This window comes from Lagopus muta, chromosome 5, assembly GCF_023343835.1.
Source record: "Lagopus muta isolate bLagMut1 chromosome 5, bLagMut1 primary, whole genome shotgun sequence".
In the NCBI taxonomy this organism is placed as follows: domain Eukaryota; kingdom Metazoa; phylum Chordata; class Aves; order Galliformes; family Phasianidae; genus Lagopus; species Lagopus muta.
In genome coordinates, this window is record NC_064437.1 from 9,020,853 (window position 1) to 9,039,288 (window position 18,436).

Genomic DNA, 18,436 nt, shown 5'->3' on the forward strand with positions numbered 1-18,436 from the left:
CTGCCTGAGCTGGGAGCAAAGGGATGGCTTGTCCACTGACGTGGCTCCATGTGGGGGTCAGAAGCTCCCCATGGGGATGAGTTGGGTCAGGTTGGTTGGGATCAGTGTGTGAGGTCCCACAGGACCCTGCTCCCTGGCTCCATCTCTCTCTTCTCCTCCTCACCCTTCCTCCTCTACCTGCTCCCAGCACCCACAAGGGCACCTCTGTCTGCTGCTCCGCCATCAGTATCAGGGTTATTTTCTTCTTCTGGCAGCTGCTGTAATTGAAACAAAGCAGGCCGAGCCTCACGGGCTCCGCTTCTCTCGCTCATTTTGCCGGTGCTGCTGAGACAACCAATTCATCTTATCGATGCTGCTCGGCCTCTTTTCCTCTAGAGCCAGGCAGAGCCTTTTCCTCACTGCAGACATCCCAGGCAGCAACGAAGCTCTCTTCCTGTCGAGCTTTGGGCTGGGAACAGGGTGTTTTGGAAGGGCTCAACGGGCTCTTTACATTGGTGACATCTTGGGGTTGATGCTGCGGTCCCCTGGAGCCCATAGCTGTGCCGCCACCCCAGAGGAGGACGCACCGCTGTACCCTGCTGTCCATGGCTGGTCACCGGGTCAACCCACTGCCTCGACCCCGTGTGCTGATCCAGGCAGATCCTCTCAGGAAGAGTGGGAACAGCCAGTCCTAATGTCAACAGAGGCCTCTTGTGCAGCGATGCTGTGTCAAGAAGAGGAATGGGTCCCTCCTCCTCCGCCCATTCATCTGGCAGCCGGGGGCTGGCACGCCGCCAAGCCAGGCTGCTTTGGAAACATTTCATTGAGGAGGCAGCTGAGCCGAGGAAAACAGAATGAAAATACACAGAGAGATCGCTGTTGTTAGGCAAAATAAATGCAGGCGGCTGCGTTTCTGCCCCCCCCCCCCCCCCCCCCCCCAAGTCCAGCCCAGCCTGGCTTCCATTGCTTCTGGGTGCTGCACAGGGCAGGGCAGCCATGCGAGTCTGCCTGGGATGGGAGCTGGGGTGGTGATGGGCTCGGTGGGTGGGTGGGCTTGTGCTCATCTCATGTGGTGCTGCACCAGGAGTCGGGACAGGTGCAGAGAGACCTGAGTGCAGGTGGTGTGAGAGCCAGAAGCCCACAGCTGGCCTGGGACCTCAGCACACCTGCAGGCAGAGGAGAGGGGCCTTCTGTGCAGGAATTTCTTTCCAGAGCGCGCAGACAGCGGCAGTCACATCTGAAGGAGGTCCCTGAGGTTGCGGGTGTCGGGAGGTGTCACAAAACAGCTGGATGGTGAAAACTGACTGTGTTGGAGTCCTGCTGGAAGAGGAGTGCAGCAATAACTCAGTGCTAATGAGTCAGCAGAGAAGCCACGTAGGATTCCAACAGTTTGATGGCAAAAGGTTCCAGCTCCATCCGACACTTTGCTGGGGGCCTCACCAGGCAATGGAGAACCTAAAAATAGGGCTCAGTCCTACGGGCAATCACCCCAAGGCATCACTCCCCTTGCTTATAAAGCCAATTGTTTTGTAAAGGAAGGTCTCAGCTCCTCCCTGGACATCAGATCCACTGAGGGACAAATATCGAATCCAACAGCCCCTGGGCACCCGGCTGTGAAAGAATGTCAGAGAGGCATGGGAGCACCCTAGGGAGGGAAAAGCACACAGGGAAAGGCAGCACTTGGTCAGGAATCCTCTCGACCAGCATTGCCTGGGACGAGATGGGTGAGGTGGCCTGTGAGCTTCAGCCTTCAGGGAACACCTCCAGACCTTCATCAGTCGCAGTGTGGCTGCTCTGAAACGGAGCAGTGGGAGCTGCTGCAGTCCCTGCCGAGAGCTGGCTGCTTCCCTCCCAGCCCTGGGAAGGGGACCTTGGGCACTGGAGAATGGCAGAGGGAAGAAACGGAGGTTTCCGATATCCACTGCTGCCGAAGGGGCTGTCACTTGGAATTAGATGGGACAAAGGATTTATGGGGAGAGTATTTCTGGGGGATTCAAGGGACGGTGTCCCACCGGACACAGGAACGACCCGTGCCACTCTCGGGGAACGACAGCGCGCAAAGATGCTGCAGGGACGTGCGGGACGCGCATCTTTCCCACAAGCAGACCCAGCCGCCCAGGAAGGGCAAAGCGCTGCGCCGGCCCCGCCGCTGGCAACGGCCCTCCCCCGGGCGGCCGGCGGGGCTGCGGGGGGCTGCGGCGGGGCCCGCCCCGTCGGAGGCCGGCTCGGGGCCGGCGGGACCACCCCCTCCAGTCTCCACCCCCGGTTCCCCCTCGCCTCCTCCCCGTCTCTCCTCCCCTCGCCCGGCTCAGTCGGTCGCAGCCATGGCGGAGGGAGGAGAGGGAGAGGAGCTGCTCCGCCCGCCGCTGCCCGCCGGCGCTCCGGGCCCCAAGCGCCTGTGCTCCCGGACGTGCCCGGCGGGGGGCACCGGGGCCGCGCACCCCCGGCCCGGAGCGGCGGGGGCCGGCGCGGGGCCGGGCGCGGGGGGCAGCGGAGCCCCGGCGGCGTCGGCCGGCTGCTGCCCCGCGGCGGGGGCTGCGGCGGGGCCGGCGGGAGCGGCGGCGTCGGGGGCGGCGGCGGCGGCTGCGGCGTCGGGGGGCGGCGGCGTCGGGGCGGGGGGCTGCCTGCTGCAGCCGGAGTCGCTGCTGGACGCGGCGGCCAAGCGGGTGGCGGGGAGTTGGGCCTTCGAGAGGGTGGAGGGCCGCTTCCAGCGCATCCCGGAGCCCGTCCAACGCCGCATCGTGTATTGGAGCTTCCCCCGCAGCGAGCGCCAGATCTGCATGTACTCCAGCTTCCAGCCCGGCCGCGCCGCCGCCGGCACCGCCTCTCCCTCCGCCGCCTCCGGCTCTGGCGCGGCCGTCACCGGGGGGGGATCCGCGGGCACCGCCGCCCCTGCCGCGGGCGCTACGGCCGGAGAGGAGAGCCCCGCCGCCGGGCCCCCGCAGCCCCCGCCCGGCGCCCCCGCCGCCCCCTCCGCACCGCACGGCGAGGGGCTGCCCTTCCGCCGCGGCATCCGCCTGCTGGAGAGCGGCGCGGTGGACAACGTGCTGCAAGTGGGTGAGTGCCCCCCCCCGTCCCCAACCCCCGCTCCTCCTCCCGCATCGCCCCGCGAGCGGCTCAGCCTTTTGTCTGCTTGTTGTTGGACGGGGAAGTCCTCCCCCCGCTCCCCGTGGGGGAACGACGCGCTTTGCCCCACCCCCCGCGTGTGTCCCACGACCCCGTGTCCCCCCCCCCCCCCAACCCCCCCACGCGCGGTGCCACGGGGGTGGGAACGCGATGCGGGGACGGTGGCATTGTGCTCTGCGTCCTCGTATTTAGTGGCGGGGGGGTGGGGGGGTGGGGGAGGTGTCTTTTGTGTCCGCTTGCGCAGGGGGTGCCGCTCCGTTGTCCCCCATCCTTTCTCCGGTCGCTGTCCCCGCCGTGTCCCTGCGCCAAGGGGACCGAAACGCGGCGTTTGGCACAAAACAATCCGCTCCCGGCTGTTACCGATGCGCGTTCTCATTCCGGTGACATGACGCTGGGATTTGTTTGGCAAATGTGGGATGGAAATCCATCCCGGATGGTGCGGGGGGGAGGGGGGGGCTGTGGTGGGGCCGCGCTGCTTTGAAGAGCCCCTCTCTTCCTTTTGGGGGGGAAAAAAGAAAGGAAAAAACAATCCCATTGGGTACAGTTTACATTCAAAAGAGCATTATCAAAACATTTTCCAGTTGAGACACGAAAATAGAAAGCAGCGGAAGAATTCTGCTCCCACCTCTGAGGAGACATGGGGAGAATTCACGGAGCACAAAAGGGTTTTCTCCGAGGATATAATTATACCCTTTTGTTGCGGTTTTTTTTTTTGTTTTTTTTTTTTTGGTGAATTAATATTTTCTAAGGGCTGCTTTGAGATGATTAATTATCCCAAGTCTGCTCGGAAACGGCAAAAACAAAAGGGTTTTCTTTAGGAGGAGAGGAACAGCTCCGGGAACTTAACAATTGCGAAGGGCAGAAAAAAGGGTCGGGTAGAGGATGGGCAGCGCCGCGGCGGAGCGCTGCCCGGGATGGGGTGGGATGGCACAGCCGGGGAGGTCGCCGCCAACCGGGACACAAAGGAATGTCTTCATTTTGGCTGCGACCGGGATTTTTTTTTTGTGTGTGTGCGCGTTTCTGGGAGTGCTGGCGCTGTGCGTGACCCCGGTGGGCGGTGGGGTCAGGCGGGGTGGCCGCGTCCTCGTGGGGCGTCTGTGGGGGTTTCTATGGGGGTTTCTATGGGGGCCGTGCGGCCGCCCCCCAGGGAGGTCCCTGCGCGCAGCCGGGGATGCGGTCGGAGGGGACGTGCGGGAGCTGCGGGCGCCTGGTGGCTGCGCGCGTTTGGAATGAAGACGGGAACTGTTGTCGGCGGACGTGGGAACCATGACGCCTCGGGAGAGCGGCCCGGTGCTCGGAGCGCTCCATCACTGCTGCCGCCCCCCCGACGCTCCCGGAACGGACGGCCCCGAAAGCGCGGCGTCACGACCTGAGGTTTGCCGGCCCGCGATGGGGATCAGATGTTTGCGCCGGCTCTGCTCTGTGACTCAGAGCTGTGAAAAACCCAGAATTGCGCGGACGTGAAATTCCTCCGCTCTGTGGTCGGAAAGTCTCTGGGACGGATCTCCGAGCCGGGGAGGGGGTGGGATCGGCCTTCCTGGGGGCGACGGCTGTGCTCCCACGGCCGCCCCTCTGTGCGGCTCTGAGAAGGGCTGCGTGTGCTGCGTTAGCCACCAATAATTCCTTTATGCTGAGTAAAACTTAAGCCCTCATCTCGCTGGAGTCATTACTGCGATATAGATATATTTTTTTCCCCGCTCAAAGAAAGATCTGGGATGTCGAACACAGGCATCTTTGTCTTCCTCAAAACTGCTTTATTATGATGTGTACAGATCCTGGCTTTGTGTGTGTGTGGTGTGTGGGGTGGCTCCCCCCCCCCTTTTAATTTTTAGACAAATGACAAAAGCATGCAGGAAAGGAATGCAGAAATGCCAGGCTTAATATAAAGCATGCGGCTGCGCTGCATGCCGGGAATCCTAAAGGATACAAAACCTTTAACGGTGGCGGTTAATTTTTAACAAGTTCCCTCGCATAAATATTTATGAACAAAAGTTTTACACCATTATCTCTGGGGTTCTTGGAGAGAGAAAAGACCTTTGGTGGATTTTGACAGTGGGCCATTATCCAGCATAACAAATCCACGCTCCCAGCCGCTGCTTCCTAATATAGTAGAATGCAGCGCGCCCTTGAGCCGTGGTGGCTGCGTATGGGTGGGCGAGGGGCTGGGGGGGGCCGGGGGCAGATCTCCTCTCTGTGTGGCTGTGATGGTTACGATGGGAGCATGGGTGCTGGGCGAGGTGGGTGCGATGCCCCAGTGATGCGCTGGGGGTGAGGAGTTCACATTTTGGAGCCGTTCCCTCCCTGCTCTCGGTTTTTGGGAGGGCTGGCTGATGTATGAGATGTTTACTAATTAATTCATCGCTTTTCAGGTGTTTATTTTATCCTACCACGTGGCTTAAAAATGCTTTAGACCGCATAAAAGGGGTTGGCAGAGCTTCACCCGTCCCATCGCAACGAGTGCTTTGCATATATATTGTGCTCTTTACATTTCTAATTATTTTTTTGTTAACTTGCCTAATTATAGCAGCGGATTGCTGGGCATTAAATCTTACGGTTTGCTAGTTGGCTTATAGCTGCTCTCTCATAGGGGAGGTATTTATTGAGCGCAGTCTGGGCTGTATTACAGAGAGAGGAATGGAAAACAGTGGAGGTTCCTGCGGGGAGGGCTGGGGATGCTCTGACAGCTGGAATTGTAACTCGGTGTTGGGTTTGTTTGGCTTTGAAGCGTATAAACAGACCCTCTGAAGCTGGGATGACCTCCTCCCTTCAGGCAAAAGGATGCTGGGCTGAGGGAAGGGTAAGAATGTAAGAGGTGAGAAAGGAAATATTTAGTTGTGGCTTTGAAGAGTAAACAGGCCTGAGGTGTTCACTGGGAGGAAGGCAGGGGTGTGGGATGTGGGACAGGAGCTTACCTGTGCCAGGCAGGGGCTGTCTGCTGCTACGGCAGACCTGGATTTTGGCCACACAGAGGAAGTGTCTCATGGGTGCCATTGAGCTGTGCTGCACACGTGTGTCTGTGTGCTGTGTTCTGAGGCTTAGCATGAGGGAGCACACCTTGCTGTCGCTGGGTGCTCGCTGTGGTGTGGGCGCTCTGTGGCCGTTCCTTCTGACCTCGGATCCAACTTTGGGCAGGCTTTGGTGAGCTGCCTCATCCCAGCGCTGTAAGAGCATTGGCTTTTTGTCTCAAGCTCTTAGGCTTAGGATTTTGCGCAGGATTGGGGTTAGCCCTGATAAAATGCTGCGTTTCCAGTAATGCGCAAATTAATGAAATGTTGTGTTCTGGGCACACGCTGCCAGTTGGGTTTTTCCCCCCCCCCCTTTTTTTTTTTTTTTTTTTTTTTTTTTTTTTTTTTTTGCTGGCTTTGTTCAAAACGAAGCCCCAGATGTGCTTAGGAGGTGATGTGTTGAGATGCCAGCCTGTGGGCAGCATGGTGATGCATCAGCCTGGCTGTGGATGCCTGGAGGTGGGCACCACTGCTGCCCTATCCCTGTGCCCTGCTTGGGGACCTCTGCAAGGACACAGTGCTTCCCCTGCAAGCCCAGGCCTTCCTCCTGCTGGGACACCAATGACAGCCACTGCTGCTGTGCTCCCCATTGAATCCCCGCTGCTCAGCTCCCTTGATGAAGATGAGAGCCCTGTCAGGGGAGTGGCAGAGCAACAAATGGGTCCCCGAGATAAACACTATTTGCATGAATGAGTGACAGTGGCTTTGGATGTCAAGTTAAAAGGAGCAGATCTGGAGAATGAAAAATTAATTTTTTTTTTTGTCTTCCGTTGGCTGTTTCTCATCGCTTTCGATTTTCTTTCTGATGATAAGGAATGCTTTAGATTTTTTTTTAAAGCCAGTTGTGTTTATTTTGGTAACAGTTCACCCACTGCTCTGTGTACAGCAGCTTTCTCTTGAAAGCACTGAAACTATATTAAAAGTGCTTTTGGCTGTCATCTTTTATTTCTCTTCTCCTTCATTCTTTTCCCAAAGCTGGGCCGTTGCTGTATCAAATACCCCAGCACTGTCTGGCAGCGTTTTCCCTGCGGTGCTCCGTCTAAACTGGAAAGAAAAACGGGCAGCGATGGCAGGATTTGGATTTCTGTGGCTTTTTGTGCTCGTCCCATTGAAGCCTGAGCAGCTGCCCCAACCCACACTGCTTTATCCTTTGGAGGCAGCGTCCCGTTCCCTTTGCATGGAGCTGCCTGGGCTCCGTCAATGGCCCACAGAGCCGTGGGGTTTCCATGCTGAAATGTCCCATTGGTGCTGGGCCCACACATTGGGAAAGTGCACTGCGAGCGTCGAGCATCTGCCTGCAAAGGGGGAGGAAATCCACCCCTCCCTTTCTTATTTTCTCCCAATTGTCCTTGCGTGGTGTGGCGTTGGCTATTATGGGTTTGTAAAATAGAACTATATGTGACCTTTTTATCTTACAAGAAATAGGTTAAGCCATTTTTAAAGAAAGTGGTGGAGTCAGCAGTGCTGCTGGAGGAGCCGCTTTCGCATGGTTGATGGGCTGTGAAGCCGCTCAATGGACTTTGGTTTCAGAGACAATATCTGTTTAAATTAATCTTTGTCAGATACATGCCACTGCAGACAATTCAAATTCCATTTGCTTTCTGATCTCATAACAAAAAAGCACCTTACACTGGTTCTTTTATCGTAAAATTAACTTTTGTCTGTGTGTCCTGGAAACAGGGGTGGCATAAAATCTAGTTAAAAGGCTCTGTTATAGGAGGATTCTGTTTCTTTGTACAAGGCGGACTTTTTTTTTTCTTTTTTTTTTTTTTTTCCCCTGTGTGCATTTAAAAAGAAGAAGAGTGTTTGAGATGGATTAGAGAGAATGCCAGCAGATGGACTGATTCTGTTGTTGCTGCTGGCAACCATCTAAGCAGCCATTTTGAACAATGCTGATACCGGGGCACTGATAACACAAAGATGAGGATGGGATAAATATCCAGCGAGTCCCTCGCTCCCCGCCTGCTCCTCCTCCTTCCCTTTCACACACTGCAGCCCTGTTATTTGAGGCTGATTGTTTCCAGAGGAATACTTCATCCTCGAGCTGCTGCTGTTCCTCGCGCCTTGCTTTGCCTCCTGCTCGGAGGAGGCTTGGGCAGAGCTGCCCCTCCCAGCAGGGCCGTGTGTCTTGGCAGTGGTCCTGATGCTGGGGGGCTTGCAGTCATGTTGCTCCTTTCTGCGTGCCCTGATGGGTTGCCTGCTCCTTCCCATAGGAGTGGCCGCAATTTCCTTCCTTCCTCATTCCTGTTTTCAGTGCTGAATTGTGAGGTGTGATGGCATTTGATGGGATTTTGGGAGGTGCACTGTGATCTAAATGAGTCTGGGATCACTGATAGCCCTGTGCTCACTGTTTTGGCACGTGACTGCAGGCAGAGGGCATCTCTTTGTATGTCTACTGGTCTTCCTTTCTATTCCCATCATCTGCTGGCTTCTGGGAGCCTGGGCCGTGTTTAGGGCCCGGATGTTCTTCTCGTGGGGGACCTTAGGGTCTGTAGGGACACATGGCACAGCTGCCCAGGGAAGCTGTGGAGTCATGGGCCGTGTTCAGGATGCGGGTGGATGTGGCACTGAGGGACGTGGTTAGTGGGCATGGTGGGGATGGGTTGATTGTTGCACTGGATGATCTTAGAGCTCTTTTCCAACCTTAATGATTCTGTGATTGCATTGATTCTGTAATGATTGCATTGCTGGATTTTTAGCACTGGAGTTGGTGGCCTTATTTCTTTCTGTTTTGTTTCCCATCTCCAGGTAAATAACACTCTAATGGATCAAGAAACCCCCAGCAACCTTCATCTTTTTTGTTTTGCTAGGAAAAGACTGCTTTGTGTTTTACAGGAGGAGTCAGGCCGGGATGAAGGGCTTGTCCCCAGGCCCCCAGGGTAGCACTGCCACTTTGTCTGCAGCAATCCCTCTGCAGCAGCTTTGCCATCTGGGAGCATGATGTGTCCAGGTGGCTGCAAAGTAGGTACAGTGGTGGGATACAGAATTTGTACTGCTGCCCCTGAGTCCTGGTGAATGCCTTTGGGTCGGGGAATTGCACTCAATTAACCAAACCGTAGCTCTTCATCCCATTTCTGGAGTTGGTTTGCAGAGTGTGGGATGAAGCTTCTGCCTGCTCACACTGCAGCATCCCTCAGACCTTTGTGTGATTGCTGTTCCTTCCTTCCACAGTTACTTTTATTGCAGTGGTTTTTTTGTTGTGTGGGTTTGTTTTTTTTTTCCCCAGTGAGTATGGTTAAGAATTTCTTTAGGGTTAAAAACCGTCCACACATCTCAGAGAAATCTGTATGTACATATACACAGTTATCTAATTATACACAGTAGATGAAACTTTACTGTAAAGTAACAGATGTAAGAATTAAAAAAGGAGTTGGGCAAGCATTTTACAGTTTCCTTTTTAATTTGTCCCCTCGGTCTGCTGCATTTCTGTTGCATTTTGAGGCAAATCTTATGTTTCATTTCTTTTTTTCCTGTTGCAAAGTCTCTTCTCCCTCCACTCCTCTTTAAGCTTTTCTTACTTGATCCATAAATTGTGGAGGAGACATACTTGACACAGTTACTAAATTAAGGGGAATCTGGCCTGAAAGTTGAAAAATCAGGCTGTAGGCTCTGCTTCTGAAGTGCTATTTTGTATTTTTGGGAAGTTGCTGAGTTGGGCTGAGCTCTCTGAAGAGTTGCACTGAGAGAGGGCAATGGTCTCAGCAGGCTGGCTGCGTCTGAGGTCAGCCGGCATCGTTAGCAGATGCTTTTAGCAGTTTAAGGCACCGTGGGGTTGCCAAGTGCTGATTGCAAGAAGCTGATTTGGTTGAAGCTGTGCTGGAAGGGCTCTGCTGGCTGGCCCGGTCCATGCCACTGCCTGTGCTGCACGAGGAGCCGGGCTGCAGTGCTGAGGGGAGCTCTGGGTGCTGGAGCTCAGCAGAAAGCATGGCAACGTGCACTGCCTGCCATCCTTAGGCTGTCTCCATCTTTTGAGTTTCACTTAGTGCACGTCACCTATGTGTGCTCTGTGCCACTGCATAAGTCGTGTTTGTCAGCTCAGCCCTCGTCAGGTGTCCTTGCTGACAGCTGGTGCTTTGAGGTCTAGGAGGCACTCAGGTGCTGGCGTATGAAGCTGCTCTTTCATACTATTCTTTTCAGTTTTTTTGCCGTTGAAACCTCAAAGCAACACAAGGACAAGGCATTCTGAAGGGCAATGGAGATGTGAAGGGTCTGGAGCACAGTTCCTGTGGGGAGGAGCTGATGGAACTGGGATGGTTCAGTCTGGAGAAGAGGATGCTCAGGGGGAATCCTTGTTGTTCTCTTCAGTGCCCTGAAAGGAGGTTGTGGCGAGGTGGGAGTTGGTCTCTTCTGATTAATAGCAGTAGGATGAGAGGTGATGGCTTTAAGTAGCCCTAAAGAGGTTCAGGTTGGAGAAGAAACTGCTCCCAACATCCAAAGGAGTGGAGATGAGCTGGCACAGCTGCCCAGGGAGGTGGTGGGGTCACTGTCCCTGAAGGTGTTCCAGAACTGTAGGGATGTGGCACTGAGGGATGTGGTCAGCAGGCATGGTGGGACTGGGTGACCTTAGGGGTCTTTCCAGCCTTACTGGTTCTACGTGCAAGCTGCCCTTGTCTCTCGGGTTCGACTCAGTGGAAAGGTTTGCATGCCCTGTGCCTTTCTGGAGCTGGAGGTGGCTCAGTGTGCTGCTGCCCAGTGGGGTACTCTACGGGTAGAATGGGAGCTTGTGCGCTTGTTGGAAGCATGTTAGAAAAGATGCTGTGCTTGCTGGGAGAGAGAGAGCAGAGGAAATTTGCTCTGTTGCCTTTGTGATAGAAATCTCTGCATTGTGATAAGAATCTGCAGCTACTTAGACCCTGTAAAATCTTAAAAACTCACAGAAACTGGGCAGGATGAAGATGAATTATCAGATGTTCTTAGCTGTGGCTCAGATCCTCAACTTTGTCTATAGAAAAAGAGGGTGGTTGATGTGGGGGGAATGAATTGATGGGAATTGCCCATGTTTGAGGGAGCTGCTTGAAAGAACTGTGTTGTTTTTTTTTTTTAAGCAAGGTGAGATTCTTCGTATGGGGGACTGAATCGACCAGTGCTTCACGATTCTTTTGCATTTGAATAATGCAGGTGCAGTAAGGCTTGGGGAAAAGATACCAAGCCAAATGAAGGCAGTGCAGGGGGTCACTGTTGTGTTGCACAGGGGAATCTGTTCCTGGGCTGGCAGAGGGGTCCAGTGCTGTGTGCTCCCTCTGCTGACATCGCTGCTGGTGCAGTGTGGCACCCATGAGGTTTTGCAGAAGGGCTTAGCGAGCACGGCTGCTTCTCATATGGAAATGCTGTCTTCTGGAGAGCATCCTGAAAATGAGGCTGATGCTTTCCCAGGGCAATTGTTTGCTATCTGTCCTCACCATATTTGGAGTTGGTGCAAAGCATCAGTGAGGCTTTCCCTTTTGGCGCTGCCTGTCTGCCTGGTTCTTGGCTCCTCTCTGGTGGCTCCTGGCTTCGCACTCAGCCTGTGGTTCGAGCGCTGTGGGAAGTGCTGATGTCTGAGGGTTGTTGTTTTTCCCCCACCCATCCCCACACCCACACGTTGGTCAGCCACTCTTAAGGTTTCCTGGACTGTGAGGTTTGATGAACCGTTAACCTAAAAATGCCCCGAGCGGGAAGAATTATTTCCAAGGTCTAAAAATTCAGCAGAGCCTCTGAAGTGGGATTGGGAGCTGTGGTTTGCCTGGGTGGCTTTCCTTGCTTCTGGCTCCGCTGAGAACTTCGTGGCCACAAGGACGTGCTTGGGCTCCTGCAGGGATGGGAAGGCAGCCCTCCTGGCCCCGTCAGCCCTCTGAGCAGATGTCCTCTTGGCATGAGGCTCGGCAGGTTTGAGACAGGATGTCCCTGTGCTTCAGAGAGCTGAAAGCACTGGAATCAGCAACAGACTGGGGACGTCTGCATCCAACTCTGAATTCCTGGGGAAGAGGATTTGGCAGTCGCAGGCTGTATCGGCGGGTAGGCTCAGCATTGCTGGAGAAGGGCAGCACCTTTGTATGCTCGCTGTCCTGTTTGCTCTGCTGTGTGCGTGTCGAGCCTGGGTTTAATGGGGCAGCGTGGTGTGCAGCCCAGGCTGAGGGATACCGCTACCCTCCTTGCCCAGTACTTCTGGGAAGGGATTGTTGCCCTGGAGGGAAAGCAGCTATATTTAAAAGGTGGTGACTGTCTGTTGACTCAACCAGTGGTGGTTTTGCCACAGCTGTGATGTGGTGATGGAGTGGAGCTGTGGTGCTGTGGGAATGGGAGTCCTAGCAGTCCCATTCCTTAGGGTGTTCCTATGGAAATTTTTTTGGGGGGGAAAATGGTACTTCTGCACTCTGCGTTGGTGCTCAAAGCTCCAGACTGGTACCAACAATTGTGTAATTAAAAAAAAAAAAAAAAAAAGGCATTATGGCATCAGATTTTTTTTTTTTTCCAAACCTTTTTCCTCTCCCCAATCGTGATGCTCCCAACACTTTGACTTTGCTAAATATTTTAATGCTTTTCTAATTGCAGCCTCAATTAGAATCATAGAATCACAAGGTTGGAAAGGATCTGCAAGATCATCTAGTCCAACCAAATTAAATTCCTGCTAATATTTGAACAGGGTCTGTGTTCTGGAGGAGGAGGCATCTCTCTGAAGGGCTCTCGCTGGACTCTCATCCCTCCTTGTTTGAGGTGCCTGAGGTTGTCAGCTGAGTGACAACCCCATGAAAGCCAGCATCCCTATTGTAGTATCCCTACAGGGGATTCTTGCTATAAAACCAAAGGGCTTGGTCTACCTGGAGCTCCTCCTATGCCATTTTACTGCAGAGCTTGGCTGTGATGGAAGAGTTTGCAGCTTATGGAAGCTGTCCCATGGGCCGTGCTGGATGAAGCTTCTGGTAGCTCTGTTCTGTGAGATGCCTTCTGCCCAACCCAGTTTGGATAGGGTTTTTGGGTTTGGGGGGATGTGGGCATGCCGCTGTTATCAAACGTTGGGTGAAAGGTTCTACTTGGAGCTCAGGAGAATGAATTTATTGTTTAAAAGGGTAACTTGGGGTGAGAGAGAAAGAGAAGCTGGCTAATCTTGCAATTTAAATATATTTAAAGATTCCTTCTGTTCGAGTTTGCTTCCTATCCTTGATCAGAAGGAAATGCTGTTAGCTACAGAATGGAATAAATCGAGGGCACCCTTATCTGTGCAAGATAAATTACTATTGTTTAGGGAAGACACTCCAGGGATTGAAGAATTTAATTAAATACACAGGGATTATGAATATGCATGTAAATTAGACAATCTAGATATGACATGGCTACAACTGCAGGGAATTGTTCGAACTTAAAAGTGTAATCATTCTTTTTATCAGGACGTGGGGATGGGTAACAAATGAGAAGATTCCCGTTGCCATTTGCCGCCGACTTGGCTGGTCTCAGGTCATTAAGCACTGGGAATTACCTGCTGCTGATGGGCCCAGACGAGCCCACAGGGACAGTGCCTTTTGCTACCTGGGCCCTAATGAAGCAGCTGGTGGAAGAGTGGGGCTGAGTGAGGGGCTGCTGGTCTGGGGGCCCAGATCAGGGCTTGGGGCGCAGTGTGCCTTCAGGTGGTGCCTGCTGTCATGGTGCTGTGCGGGGGAAGGAGCATCTTCTCCAAAAGGCTCAGGAAGGTGCTTGGTGCTGTAGTTTCAGAGCATCTCCCTAAAAATGGGGGTGGGGGGAGATGGTTAGGGAGTGGAAATATTGACTGGTCAGGTTTGGGGTGTGTTCCTGTTCTTCTGCATCATTGTGTTCCATGGTTTGCGACTTTCGGAGGCATCATCTAACGACAGTGCAGGGAAATGTTTTCCCTTTTTTCTCGAGATTCCTTTGTTTGGCTTCACCTCCATCATTTGGTTTTGTCATTCTGTTAAAATCAGTTTTCTCTGTAGAGTGAGTCCAGGATGAAGAAAGAAACTGTCACAAACCATCCACCCTATGAATGTAGGGAGACACAGACGTGATTCCGCATCGGACTTGACCCACCTTGGAAGACCTTGCTTTTTGTTAGGGAAAAATATCATGTTGGGAGTGTGTCTGTGCAGGCGTGCAAGTGCACAGAGATGGGTTTGAACATTTGTAATAAAGTATTTCTAATAAAAATTTAATGTCCTCGAGACAGTGTTATGGTAGCTCATTACTATTAAAGGTCATTTGAAGAGTATTGATCCTAAATGTTACAGCTGAGTGTAAACTTTGAGTGTTACAGTTATTAATGTATATTTATGATCTATGGGATACACGTAGGAGGAAAATGGGGATATAAACGCTGTGGTGAGCTCATTTGTTCCAGAATTGCCAAAACTGGGTTCAAGCAGTTCGCCTCAACTTCAAGTGCATCTTTCTTTGTATTCTGCAGAGTGAGGTGGTTAACTCTGCTGGGTGGTTGTGATGTACGTACATCAGGGAGCTGTGTTTTACATTGGGAGCACTGAGGGCTGCACTCAGTGTGTGCCTGCACTGCCGGTGTAACCAGGAGCTGTGAGGAGCACGTGTCTGCTCCGAGCCTAATGAGGAGGTTATGCCACTGAAAAGCAATTATGGTTTTTTTTATTAAATTAATTAAAAACGTGAAGGTTGGGCACTGAGAGGGCAGGTGGTACTGTATTTGTATTTTTAGTACACTGTGATGCAGCAATGTTTGCACATCTGAGGCAGAAGGCCTGTATTCCCTGTGAATTTTAAGGTGCTCTTTGTATTTAAAAAGAAAAAAAGGACAAAAACCTGGGGTGGCAGGAGGAAGATAAACGGTGCTTGTGATATTTCAAAGTCACATTAATCTTTTCTTTTTCTTTCTTTTTTTTTTCTTTTTTTTTTTTTTTTTCCTTTTTAATGTATGACTTTCTCCAGGGAAATTGTCTCCTCATTGACTGCGGCGGATTAATGTGCACAGATCAGCTCCTGCATTATTCCCCTGTTTTGACAGAGCGCTGATTTCTGTCTGCGAGTCCCTTTCTGCCAAGATTGCAGTCCGTGCTCTTGGAGTTTGGAAGAGCTCCATGCCGAGAAGTGGCAAGGAATGGGAAGCTGTGCTTCTGATGCACAGCGCTGTGAGTGCCGAGGCTGCGGGTTTGGTGATGCGGGTGGTGGGGCTCGTGCTGCAGGTCATCCCATATGGCGACAGTGATGGTGACAGTAACGGTGAGATGGCTGCTTGCCCCCTGGTGAGGAGCTGGTGCTGGGTATCCAGTAGCTGAAGGAGCTGCCTTTGGGTAGGCTTGCTGCTTTTGGACAAGCCCTTCCAAAGATCCTGCTGTGCTCTGTGCTTGTTGATGTCAGCATATATATTTTTTTGAATTGATGTTAAATACATGTTTTTCTGGTGAGCTTTGGTGAAGTCCTCTTGAGCAAAAGAAGTGACAGCAGAGCCAGCTCCGGCCAAGCTGTGTGAATGGGCCGTGTAATGACAGATTTGGCCTTCTTCTTTTTTCCCCCCGTGGGGAGTATCTCTGGCCATGAACTTGATGTTGCATTTCTGATGATCATTGCATCCTGTTTTTAATGGTTTGTCTAGACAGTGCTGACACAACTATGAAAATAGTTTGGTGACCTAGTATAGAATTAGTGAGCATAAAGAAATCAAACAAAGCTTCTGATGTTTGCAATCAGTTTGAATGACTACATTGTAGCAAACCTTAAGAGGGAGGCAGATTTGGAGTTTCTCCAAAGAACAAGTCATGAGCAGAACACATCCAAACAAATCCATGCAGTAAATATACAACAGGAAGAGAAAATGCCTGAAGGAAGATTGGCCACCGTTTCGTTCGGGAACTGCACGTAAGCCTGGAGTTCCCCCTCATTTGGGCCAGAATTGTTCTGGGAAGTTCATAACCTGGGCTCTAAACTCTGTGGGATGATGTGCCCTGCGTTTGGGGAAATTTGGTCGACATAGAAATCATGTGTTCCTTGCTAACATCAGTTGTGTTGTTGATGGTAATTGGTGAGCTGCAGGAACCGTGGAGCATCCCGTCAGCTGGCTTAGAAATACGAAATACTGGCACGTCAGTGCTGGGGACTCCTGACACTGTCATCGTGCTGGACTTCCACTCAGCTCCTATGAGACCTGTTCTTACAGCACTTGAAGCCCTCCTGGTGAGAGTGTGCCGTGCCTGCTCAGGTGACTGCTCCTGGGTACTTTAAAATAACACAAGTCTCCTGAGCTTGAAGGCAAGGACGTAAACGCAGCTGAAAAGGAGTTGTCTGATATGCTGCCATTGAATGGTTTTATTCTGCATGGCACATAATGGCACTTCCAGGTGTGTGGCAACAGGTCTGTGCCCTGCAGACCTCCCAGTCGGTGCAGGGAAGGGAAAAGGCTTCCCAGAGTGTGAGCAAGGAAGGAAGAGGATGGGATGAGAAGGGAGTTTTACATGCTATGGGGCAAACAGGTGTTTATTCATCAGAATGCTATAAAATTTATTGGCACAAATGCTTCTTTTTTTCCCCTGAGAGCCCTCAAAGTATGCAAGAGCAAAGAGGATCTGACCATTGAGAGAACTGGAAAGAGGTCTCAGGCTAATATTGACAGGAAGTAGCCAATGATTAGAATCATAGAATTGTTTATGCTGGTAAAGACATTCATCATCAACCTGACCTTGAATCACATCCCTAGGCCAGGTGTGGCACTGCTGGGGAGGGCGTTAGGGATTTGAGCAGCTTTCTGAAAGCACCAGGCATTTCTGCTGCAGGTAGCAGGCATTGGCTTGGGGTCAGTGCTGGTCCTACATCTCACCAAGGAGGGGGAGTCTGCATCCATTGCCCACTGCCTGGATATCTGGCTGTCAGTGCATTCCACACTTTGCAAAGACATCATCGCCGTAACCAAAGGGAACTGGTTCTGATGTTCCCAGCTTGGCAGAGAGCCTGGCCGGCCTGCATGCTGCTGGTGGAGGAGGTGTTTCATGACTGTCATTAGTTATGTGCTTGAAGAAGGAAGAAACAAATCTCTGCTGAATTGGAAACCTTGTGAAAAGGTCACGCTTTGGAAAAGCTGTGCATTTTAAGACTGCTCAGCTCTGCAAAGCTGCCTTTGAACTGGAAGTGTAGGAGTTTAACACCCTTGCTACAGCTCTGAGTGTATTAAGCCCATGAGAAAGGAGCTGGATCCGGCATGATGTTAACTCCTGCAGGGCACATGGCCTTGGGATGGGACTTGCAGGCTGCCAGCTACCTGCTCATGCAGGCAGTGGGATTGAGGTTGGCATGCTCCTGGTGAGTCTGTGCTTTGTGCTGCAGCGTAACAGTGCCCATGTTAGTCATTTAGCTTTGTCTAAGTCTTTCCTGGCCCCTCTTCTTATTTCTTTCACTTTGACTGTTCTAACACCTGCTCCTTTGCTGTCCCTCAAATCACCTGTGTCCCAGTGTGCCACTGCAGTCTTTGCCTTGTCATCTCTGCTGTGACAAGATTAAGATCCACTCACCCCAATGAACATTGATAGTGAAATTGCTGTTTATCATCTGGCCTGCTATTAACATAGGTAAAATCCCATCATTACAGGCTATTAGTTTGAGATTGTAGGTGCTAATGGCCTCGTTCAGCAGCATGCTAGGCATTTGCAAAATCCGCTGATGTGCAAGAATTGATTGCTATCGATCAGTCCCTGAGCATGGGCTGAATGTTTTGAAGAGGCTTTAATATTGCTTACAGGGCAGCCAGCCCCCTGCTGTCCTTTGCAGCTTGCGGGTAAGGAGCCCAGACCCTGTCCAGCCCCTAAGTCAGGAGCTGAGGGCAGCGGATGTTCACCAAGGGGATGGGGCTGCCCCAAATCCCCTGGATTGCTATTCCTTGTAGTTAGAGTGCAATGTGAACTGAACAGTTTCAGGGAGAGATGAAGGCAGTCTGTGTCTCCTCTGAGGGTCTTGGATCCTTTCACTGTAGTCAGATTAGGATGGAGTTGATAAAGGGGGGGAAGGAAAGCCATAAGGGAGAATTGACAAAGCAGTGCTGAGACCATCCAACTCTCATGGGGCTTTGGCATCCATTTGGTGGGTTGTGTTGTGTCCTCTATGTCTCTGAAACTGCTGCACTTTGCACCTTTTCAGTAGCACCAAACTCATGAATGGCATCCGCATTGACATTCCTGTAGGTTAGAAACACTTCTGTTGCACCTGCAGCTGAGGTGTATGTGAGGTCCTGGTGAGATGGGACAGGAAATGCTGATTAGGACCTGCTGCTCCCCATGCAGCCTAATGACTGATGGTGTTAGCAGGAGCTCAGGGCATTGGGAAGAGCACACACAAGGGTGTCTGAAGTCAACACCTACTTAAAACCAGGAAGAGAGAAAAGCAGGAGC

General features: G+C 52.2%; 2 protein-coding genes across 2 annotated transcripts in view; one reads left to right on the forward strand and one right to left on the reverse strand.

Annotated features, from left to right (window-relative positions):
- Positions 1 to 18,436, reverse strand: part of AKR1A1 (aldo-keto reductase family 1 member A1) — a 357,612-nt gene that overhangs the window by 146,932 nt on the left and 192,244 nt on the right. The window lies entirely within an intron of this gene.
- Positions 1,147 to 18,436, forward strand: part of ZSWIM5 (zinc finger SWIM-type containing 5) — an 81,830-nt gene continuing 64,540 nt past the window's right edge. The window contains 2 exon segments of the mRNA XM_048944975.1: positions 1,147 to 2,151; positions 2,153 to 3,036. Of these exon segments, the coding sequence (XP_048800932.1) occupies positions 1,865 to 2,151; positions 2,153 to 3,036 (1,171 nt within the window). The 5' untranslated portion in view covers positions 1,147 to 1,864.